At 34.9% G+C, this 10,440-nt stretch overlaps 2 protein-coding genes across 2 annotated transcripts; both read left to right on the top strand.

Moving 5' to 3' along the window:
* Positions 1 to 4,077: 4,077 nt before the first annotated feature.
* LOC141697867 (uncharacterized) lies at positions 4,078 to 6,612 on the top strand. Its single transcript, XM_074502422.1, has 2 exons — positions 4,078 to 5,322; positions 5,939 to 6,612. Exons 1-2 carry the CDS (start codon positions 5,158 to 5,160, stop codon positions 6,350 to 6,352), a joined length of 579 nt encoding a protein of 192 aa, XP_074358523.1. The 5' UTR covers positions 4,078 to 5,157; the 3' UTR covers positions 6,353 to 6,612.
* On the top strand, positions 4,209 to 5,015 carry LOC141695707 (F-box/kelch-repeat protein At3g06240-like). The gene has a single exon (XM_074499934.1). The coding sequence runs from the start codon at positions 4,209 to 4,211 to the stop codon at positions 5,013 to 5,015; it is 807 nt and encodes a 268-aa protein (XP_074356035.1).
* Positions 6,613 to 10,440: the final 3,828 nt, after the last annotated feature.

The following is a 10,440-nucleotide window of genomic DNA, read 5'->3' as shown; positions in this document are numbered from 1 at the left end:
ACAAAAGTGGACTCCTTGGATAAAAGGATGACTGACATGGAAGTTTCTCTCACTGTAATACATCTACATCAAGCACAACAAACTCAACTATTGCAAAAGCTGGTGGCTACACAATCTTCGTCCTCCAATCTACTGGATGATAACAAAAAGGGGGAGAAATCATTATCTTAAGTCAGTCAAGTAGAGCCATCTAGTGAGGGAGAGAAAGTGGTAAATGTATAAATCATCCAAGTAATTATTCCAGAAATTACTCTGCCAAAGCCACAAGTATTGGACAGAATTAATCTAATCCAAATAGCAGCTGCTAAGCTTTTGTCAAAGTCATTTCCTAAAAATCTTGATGTTGTAGTTGTGGAGAAGGAACTGGATGAAAAATGGAGAAAGATAGATGCAGAAATTCAACAAAAGTTTGGGCCAATTCAGAAATCAGATAAAGTCTTCAATCATCACTCTCAAGTCAAGCAGATTTCTGTCAATGACATTAGCATGAATTATCTGGAAAAAGGCCAAACATCTTGTATCAAATCTCCAAAAGCAAATCTCATCATGAGGCCTAAAGGAACTACTCAAGGTTTTCAGACAAAAATCTTATGGATATTGTGGATGAGACACCTAGGCCAGATGAGAATAATCTGTTGGCTAGGTCAATTGCATTTTACAAAGATCCAGCTGATTCACCACTTAAAAGAAGGTTAACCAAGATTTATAGAAATGGTAAGGAAATTTGTGTGGTGGCTGGACACCCCATGTTTGTGGAAGCCAAGAAGGAAGAGAACGAAAGAATCAGGCAAGAAAAGTAGCAAGCTGCTCTGGATGCTAAGAAGCTCAAACAAAAGAAGGAGCAAGCTGTTATCTTGGCCAAGCTTCAAGCTGTAAAAACCACAACAGAAATTCCTGCACAACCAACTGTAATTGCTGAACCTAAAGATCAGAAAGTGCAAGAAGAACCACAGCAGAAAAGAAGATTCATATACAAGCTTCACTCCAAGAGAAAATGGAAGACTATATTCCTAAAAAGTCCACAACTTCAACTCAGACATCAAAAACCTCAGTGGTATTTGAAAAATTCAAGGTAGTGGATCCAACTAGAAATATTCAAGGTGAGCCCATAATTCCAAAGGATGAGCCAGTGGACTGGGATAGTTTGCCAATTCCTGAGCTGAACTTTCCTATCTTCAACAAGGCAAAGAAGACAAAGATTAGAGCAAACAAGAAAGTGAAACATGTGACTCTTAGATCCAAGACCCTAATCAAACCTCAATCTACAGTCAACAAGGGAGATATGTTATATATCAGTGACATCAAGGAGTTCTCTGACATAAACCTCTACTTAGATGAATTGGAAGAAGTGAGAGGAATTGATGCTCATAGACATCTCCCTGAAAGACCGGTATTCAAATACAAGGGAGGAAAAGAGATCATATGACCACTTCACAGGATCCTTCTAGAAAGCCAATCTGTTCTGATAAAGATCTACTCATCTTTCAAAAAGAACTTTGGGTACAATGTGACTGCAAGGAGATTAGTTCTAAAGAAGATTGAGGAGTTGAGGAGTAATAAAGCCAAATATGCAGTTCCTAAAACTCTATCAATTCCCTTAACAGGAAAGATAGTGCATATGAGGCCTTATTGACTGATGGAATTCAGAGATGAAAAGGGAGTTAGAAGATTCTTCAGATTGGAGGACCAGTTGAGTATCTCTAGCAATGAGACTCTATTGGAAATGCAAGAAATGGTAGATCTCTTAGAAGCTGATGAACTTGAATTCCACAAACAACTCCAAAATCAGATAGAAGAGAACAACATGAGGCTTGGGAAGAAATCCAGACAATCAAGGAAATAGATTAATCTGCTCAGACTAGAGGAGCATCTTGATAATTATTGTGAGCCATTCTTTGTATACTTTGCATTGTTCAATTTTCAGTAAATTTAGTAGAACTTATCAGTTTTCTCTACTACTTTTCAATCTGTATGTCTTTGGTGTTTTGTTATCATCAAGTTTCTCTTAATTTATGGCTACAATTCCAGTAGACATAAATTGGGGGAGATTGTTAGGAATATATTGTGAACTTGACAATAAGTTAAACAAAACACCTTAGTAGATTTAACTTAATGAATTTTGTAGCACTCGACGGATGTTCAATTATAGTCCCGACGGATATTTTGTTATAGTCCCGACGGATGACAAATTGACATCCATCGGGTGAGTAGCTTATGTAATAATAAGATCTGTAGCACATTTCTACAAACAACTTTGTGTAAATTCTGTAGGAGCATATGAGTCATGTTGACTACTAGTGGATAAGCAGAATAGGTTGATTAATTATAAATATGAGATATCTTGTTATTCTGCATAAGTGAAATGGAGTCAAGTGACAAATGGCTACCCGACGGATGATCGACATAGCTACCCGACGGATGATCAACAAAGCTACCCGACGGATAACAAGCATGTACCCGACGAATGATCAATTCAAATATCTGTTGACAGTGACAACACAGTCACATGTGTTGGGTGTTTGCAAAAGGAATGTGGAAGCCTGTTTAGCAGGAAATTGAGAACAAAGAAGCATTACCATTTTCATGCAAGTTATGAAGATTTTCAAAGATGCTGGAATAGAGTAGTGAAGCAGGATGGAGTTAGGCTAGATATGTTTTATTTTATTATCTTGTCTTATTACCATGTAAACTTGGTGATATATAAACAAAGTGTAGCTAGTAGAACAAATAACTAAGCAAACACATTGTAGAAGAGAAATAGATAAAGCTGTACTTGTCAAGAATTTTTATGTAGTTCGTTTGTTCAACTTGTAAAGCAGCTGTGAGCCAATTTGAGCTTCACAGAGTTCTCAAATCGATATATATATATATATATATATATATATATATATATATATATAAACCAAGTGTAGCTAGTAGAACAAATAACTAAGCAAACACATTGTAGAAGAGAAATAGATAAAGCTGTACTTGTCAAGAATTTTTATGTAGTTCGTTTGTTCAACTTGTAAAGCAGCTGTGAGCCAATTTGAGCTTCACAGAGTTCTCAAATCGATATATATATATATATATATATATATATATATATATCTGGTGGATACTTTCAAATCCACCAGAAAGTTTTAAAAACTTGTATTTTTATTACTTTGTGCTTTGATTTATATAACTACTTCATTCCGCAATCTGCAAATCAAACACATATATATCTGTCGAGTTAGAACTGTTTTAAAATCTTGAAAATGTAGGCATAATTACATTCAATCCCCCTTCTGTAATTCTTGTTGTATTGTTAGGGAATAACAACAGTTCCTAACAATCTGTTTTTTAAAAATATATCTTTCACAATATATTGCAAATTGCACATATATAAGAAAAAATATATGTTACTTAAATTCATATTTATTATAATTTAAAATTAATATTTTATAAAACAAATAAATATGATATGTCCTTTTTTTTAATCGTAGGAAACCCGCAGCCGCTACCCTTCGGGTGTGCACAGAGTAAATCCCACTGGCTCACGCAATATCCTGCAAATTACGTGAACCAAGATAAACCGCACTTAAGCGACAGACTCTAGTTCAGGAAGCAAAATTATAAATTCTCCTTACATGGAATTCGAACATGTGATCAAGAGGACAATTATACTCTCTTTAACTAACTTAACTGAGCCAACAATTGCTGGCAAATGATATGTACTTTCAAATACTTTTTCGTATTTTGGTGTAAAAATATATAATTTTATTCGGAATCGTACTTAATTTTTTTTAATTCAATAAACTATTAGATAATTTAAAATTTTATTCAAATTTAAATTAAAAATTGAATAAATCAGCTCTAAATCAGATTCATTTCAGTTTACTCTGATTGAATCGGGTTTTTATCTAAAACGGTACAAATTTCATACCTTTTTTGAGTTGGGTTTAATATTTAAAATTTTATTTTATAAATAAATAAAAATATGAAACTGAACCTATTATTCGGCAGAGTGCAACAAAAATTAATATAGAAAACCTTTAAATTGGCTGATAAAAATATAAAATTGAAAATTGAAATACTAAATGCAGAGTTGTTTGCCCGTTACATTCACAAACACCCAAATTTGAAAATCCCATACTTCTTGTCTTCTTGATTCCAATCTTAACCCTAAAATTGAAATCCTTACCCAATTGAAATACCCAAACAGCGAAATAAATTCTTTGATTAAAATGGAGAGAGGGCACAGAAGCAAAAGAAGGAAAAGAAGCAAGAACAGCTGTGAGCTTCCTCAAGAAATTGTGTATGTGATTCTCCTTTTGATACCTGCCAGTATCTTGTTGAAATTGAGGGCTATTTGTAAATCTTGGATGAGATTGATTTGTAGTTCTGATTTCATCAGAGCCCATACTTTGTTATGGAAAGAAGACGATTCACATCTTCTTGTAAGGTGCAAAACTCCCTTTTTCAATGCACAAACTATGTATCTTTACTCTTTGTTTGATAATGCAATTTCAACTAGTTATGATCTTCCTTCCCCTGTGAGAAATAGCCATGTTGAAGGTATACTTGTTGGTTGTTGTAGAGGTGTTAGCTGTTTGTCTTTTGATGATGGTTCTATCATTCTATGGAATCCTTGCACTAAAGAGTCTGAGAAGTTGTCTAATTCTAGTAGAGGGGTTTCTGGGAGTTATGAAGTCTATGGGTTTGCATATTCAGAATCCATAAACAAATTTCTTGTTGTTTGTTTGTGCACATCATGTGATGAAGTTTTGGAATTTGTTACTCAAACAAAGGTATGTAAGGGTGAGGGTTGGCAGAGGCTTTCCGATTTTCCGTTTGGATCTCCTTTTTATAATTCAGGAAAATTCGTAAATGGATCTTTGAATTGGCTTGCTAGTAAGAAACCTGTTTTTAATCTCGGAGTGGTATTTGATACTAATGAGCCTTGGGTCATTGTGTCATTTAATGTAGAAAATGAAACATATAGCGAAATTATGCCACCCAAGTTTCCTGGAAATGATTATGATTTAACTTAGGGGTTCTAAAGCAATGTCTCTCGATACTGTGCAACTACGAGACCAGCAATGCTGACTGTTGGCTGCTGACCACTTCATTAGACTCGTGGACGAAATTATTTACCATTCCGTACACCAATGGACCTTCATCATTCCAATATTCATGTCAACAAATGGTGAGATTTTACTCGAATTCGGTTCTCAAATGATAGTGTACACCCCAAAGAACAATGAGATCAAGGTACTTCATATTAACAATTTTGGTGGGTGTATTGAAGCTGATGTTTATAGTGAGAGCCTTATCTCACCAAAAATTGAACAGCTGAAGGTATTTCCACATTAAAATTACTGTCTTTACTGGATATTTTCGCATTATACTATATATCACAAATTTGTTTGTTTGTAGTTACATAATTGATACTGAATTTTAATAGGAGTTGTCCATGCAGTATTTATATTTTTGTATGCCTTGTGCATGTATTCATGTCTATTTATTTTAATACAATAGTCTTATATAGCTATAAAAAAATTGTGATAAAAGTCTCAACTGAAAATTTCAATTTCACAGAACCGCCACCTACTTCATTAAGGTCTCAGAAGGCTGGTACTATGAATATGCACGTCTCACCTGTCTATTATATTGTATCATTCTCTGACACATTTGCAAACATTCTCGTCTTTGCATACACAATCCACGTAAGACCACCAACGTAACCACCTAACTTTATTTTCTGATGCTTGAACTAGCATTACTGTATGACCTTGGTTGCATTTTATAGCTCTACCTTTGTTTAGTTTGTATGACGAAACTATGATCTTACTGATACTTTTGATCTATGTTTCACTTAAGTTAGGAAGATGTTCAATTTTATATCATTATTGTTTTTTGTGTTTTGTATTTTTACTGTATGTTCGTTTTTGGTAACCATCACTATTCTATCTAGGTTGAGGCTAGGACCAGGTCTAAAAAGGAAGAACAGGTTTCAAAATCTAAGAAACACACTGACGGTGGAAAATATCGTGATGCTGAGAATAGCAAGAAAAGAAAATTCTTTGTTTCAGGTTTACCTCAAAAATTGAGTGAGGCAGGGTCTTTGAGCTCTGAAGATGATTTTGACTGGGTTTCGCATAAGTCTTTTAATGATTTAAAAGGTAAACAAGTGGAAGTTGAAAGGGCCCTTCCTGAAGATGCTACCTGTAGCAGTGGTTGCCATCTCATGTGTGGTCATGGGTTTCAAAGTTATTCTGCACCAGGTTATTGGTATGGTTCTGCTTGTATCGGTGGTAGTAGCTATGGAAGTTTTAGTGGTGCAAGTTCTGGATATGGTGGTCCTGCTGGTGCGTCCAACGCGCAGTAGGGTTTTTTGGCCAAGGGCCCTTCCCGAAGATGCTACCTGTAGCAGTGATTGTCATCCCATGTGTGACCTTATTCTGCACCATGTTATTGGTATGGTGAGACTCTCTGGCACAGATGAATAGACAAGTTTAGGACGCAGACCTCTACTTTTTTGTTTTTTTTTTGTTTTTGGAGTTTATGGTACAGCTACCAATCATATTATACATGTTTATAGTTAGACTTAGAGTTACATGTAAACAAAGGTAAATGGCAATCAATCCGTGGAGCTTGTAGCTTTAGCTTATGCTTGTTTTTGATCTAATTTTGAATGTTATACAATTTTGGGAAAATAACACACAGGATGAATCATAGAAGTTTAGTAGGCTACTTATATCAATCTTGCAATTTTGGTTTGACACATGGTTACAATAGTCTGGCTAATTACAAGTTTAACGTGTCAGTTATTTATTAATTAGTACAAAAATTTAGGTATTTTTCCAAAGAGATATATAAATAGTGAAAAAATTAAGGTAATAATATTTTTGTATAATTGATCATTATGATTTCTTTTTCTAACTATGTATAATCACTATAAAGTCTATTAATAATAGAATTATTTTAATGTACTCACATAATGATGCATATTATCTTACTATGATCTGAGAAATAAAAGTTTTGTTTTTCGCATTTGATTTTTATATTTCAGTGATAAAGTGAAACTTGTTTGCATTTGATTTTATTATAATAACGAAGATGAGTCATTCAAAAAAATTATTGTTTTTTATTCAAAAGATGATATGTTTGTCCATAAAAAGATGGAATGTTTCTATTCCCAAAATGCATACAAATCGTTCTAAATTTTCTTAAATAAGACAGCCCTAAGAGAATTGTTCGAAAATCGTGTTCCATTTATTTCAGCTCTGATTCACTTCCGGACGAGCCCAAATAAATTCGTAAGCAATTTTATAAATTTATATGAACAAATTATAAAAAGATATCCAAAAAACGGGTCGGCTAAACGTTTCCTCCATACCTTGTGGACTACCTATGAGAATTGTTCGAAAACCGAGTTCTATTTATTTCAGCTCCAATTCACTTCTGGACGACCCCAAATAAATGCGTATGCAATTTTATAAATAGATAGGGAAAAATTATTAAAAGATACCCCAAAACGGGTCGACTCAACTTTTACTCCATATCTCGTGTACTACCTCCTACGAGAATTGTTCGAAAACCGAGTTCCATTTGTTCCAGCTCCGATTCACTCCCGGACGAACCCATATAAATGCTTATACAATTTTATAAATACATAGGGACAAATTATGAAAAGATATCCCAAAAACAGGTCGTCTTAATTTTTTATCCTTAACTCGTGTACCACCCCCTATGAGAATTGTTCAAAAAACGAGTTCCATTCGTTTTAGTTCCGATTCATTTCCGGATGTCCCCAAATAAATGAATATGCAATTTTATAAATCCATAGGAAAAAATTATGAAAATATATCCCAAAAAAAGGATGCCTCAACTTTTCCTCCATACCCCGTGTACTTCCTACGAGAATTGTTGGAAAATCGAGTTCCATTTGTTTCAGCTCCGATTCACTTCCAGACGACCCCAAATAAATACGTATGCAATTTTATAAATCCATAGAGACATATTATGAAAAGATATCCCAACAACAAACCGCCTCAATTTTTCCTCCATACCTCGTGTACTACCCCCTATGAGAATTGTTCGAAAATGAGTTCATTCGTTTTAGTTCCGATTCACTTCCATATGACCCCAAATAAATGCTTATGCAATTTTATAAATTCATAGGGAAAAATTATCAAAAGATATCCCAAAAACGGACCGCCTCAACGTTTCCTGTATAACCCGTGTAATACCTTCTACGAGAATTGTTCGAAAACCGAGTTCTATTTGTTTCAGCTCCGATTTATTTTCAGACAACCCTAAATAAATGTGTATGCAATTTTATAAATCTATAAGGACAAATTATGAAAAGATATCCCAAAAATGGCCCGCCTCAAATTTTCCTCCATACCTCGTGTACTACCTCCTACGAGAATTGTTCGAAAACCGAGTTTCATTTATTTCAACTCCGATTCACTTCCGGAAGACCCCAAATGCGTGTGCAATTTTATAAATCCACTAGGACATTCTATGAAAAGATACCTGAAAAAAGGCCGCCTCGATGTTCTCTCCTTAACTTGTGTACTATCCCATACGAGAATTGTTCGAAAATGAGTTCCATTTATTTCAGCCCCGATTCACTTCTGGACGACCCCAAATAAACGTGAATGCAATTTTATAAATCCATAGGGATAATTTAAGAAAAGATACCCGGAAAATGGGCCGCCTAAATTTTTTCTGCAGAACTCATGTACTACCCCCTAAGAGAATTGTTGGAAAACCGAGTTCCATTTGTTTCAGCTCTAATTCACTTATGTACGACCCCAAATAAATGCGTATGCAATTTTATAAATCCATAGGGATAAACTATAAAAAAATATCCCACAAATGGGTCGCCACAATTTTTCCTCCATACCTCATGTACCACCTCCTACGAGAATTATTAGAAAACCAAGTTCCATATGTTTCAGCTCCGATTCACTTCCGGAAGACCTCAAATAAATGCTTATGCAATTTTATAAATCCATAGGGAAAAATTATAAAAATATATCCCAAAAATAGGCCGCCTTAATTTTTCCTTCATACCTCATGTACGAAACTGAGTTCCATTCATTATAGCTCCGATTCACTTAGGGATGACCCCAAATAAATGCATATGAAATTTTATCCATAGGGACAAATTATGAAAAGATATCCCAAAAATGGACCGCCCCAACCTTTTCTACAGACCTCGTGTACTACCTCCTACGAGAATTGTTCAAAAATTGAGTTCCATTTGTTTCTGCTCCGATTCACTTCCGGAAGACCCCAAACAAATGAGTATGCAATTTTATAAATCCATAGGGACAAATTATGAAAATATATCTAAAAATGGGCCGCATAAATTTTTTCTGCAGAACTTGTACGAGAATTGTTGGAAAACCGAGTTCCATTTGTTTTAGCTCTGATTCACTTCCGGACGACCCCAAATAAATGAGTATGCAATTTTATAAATCAATAGGGACAAATTATGAAAAGATATCTAAAAAATGGGTCGTCTTAATTTTTCCTGCATAACTCGTGTACTACCCCCTACGAGAATTGTTCGAAAATGAGTTCCATTCGTTTCAGCTCCGATTCACTTCCGGATGACCCCAAATAATTGCATATGCAATTTTATCGAAACGGAAAAATTATGAAAATATATCCCAAAAAGGGCCGCCTCAAATTTTCCTCCAAACCTCGTGTACTACCTCCTACGAGAATTGTTCGAAAACCGAGCTCTTTTTTTTCACCTCCGATTCAGTTCCGCACGACCCCAAATAAATGATTATGCAATTTTATACATCCATAGGAACAAATTATGAAAAGATAAACCACAAATAGTCCGCCTAAATTTTTCCTCCATACCTCGTGTACTGCCCCTATGAGAATTCTTAAAAAATGAGTTCCTTTCATTTCAACTCCCATTCACTCAGATGACCCAAAATAAATGCGTATGCAATTTTATAAATTCATAGCGACAAATTATGAAAATATATTCTTAAAACGGGCCGCCTCAACTTTTCCTCCATACCTTATGTAATACCTCTTACAAGAATTATTCAAAAAATGAGTTCCATTTGTTACAGCTTTGATTTACTTCCGGAATACTCCAAATAAATGCGTACGTAATTTTCTAAATACACAGGGAAAAATTATAAAAAGTTATCCCAAAACCAGGCCGCCTCAATGTTTCTTCCATACCTCGTGTACTAACCCCTACAAGAATTTTTTTAAAAACCGAGTTCCATTTGTCACAGCTCCGATTCACTTCCGGACGGCCCCAAATAATTGCGTATCCAATTTTACAAATCCCTAGGGACAAACTATGAAAAGATATCCTAAAAACGGTCCACCTCAACTTTTCCTCCATACCTCGTGTACTACCTCCTACGAGAATTATTCGAAAACCGAGTTCCATTTATTTAAGCTCTGATTCACTTCTGGACGACCCTG

The sequence above is a fragment of the Apium graveolens genome, chromosome 11 (genome assembly GCF_009905375.1).
Source record: "Apium graveolens cultivar Ventura chromosome 11, ASM990537v1, whole genome shotgun sequence".
NCBI classification, from domain to species: Eukaryota; Viridiplantae; Streptophyta; class Magnoliopsida; order Apiales; family Apiaceae; genus Apium; species Apium graveolens.
This window is presented reverse-complemented; position numbering and strand designations above follow the sequence as displayed.

Coding starts and splice junctions, on each gene's coding strand:
- LOC141695707 (XM_074499934.1), top strand. CDS start 4,209: ATGGAGAGAGGGCACAGAAGCAAAAGAAGGAAAAGAAGCAAGAACAGC.
- LOC141697867 (XM_074502422.1), top strand. CDS start 5,158: ATGTCAACAAATGGTGAGATTTTACTCGAATTCGGTTCTCAAATGATA. Junction 5,323..5,938: donor CAAAAATTGAACAGCTGAAG/GTATTTCCACAT, acceptor TATTCTATCTAG/GTTGAGGCTAGGACCAGGTC.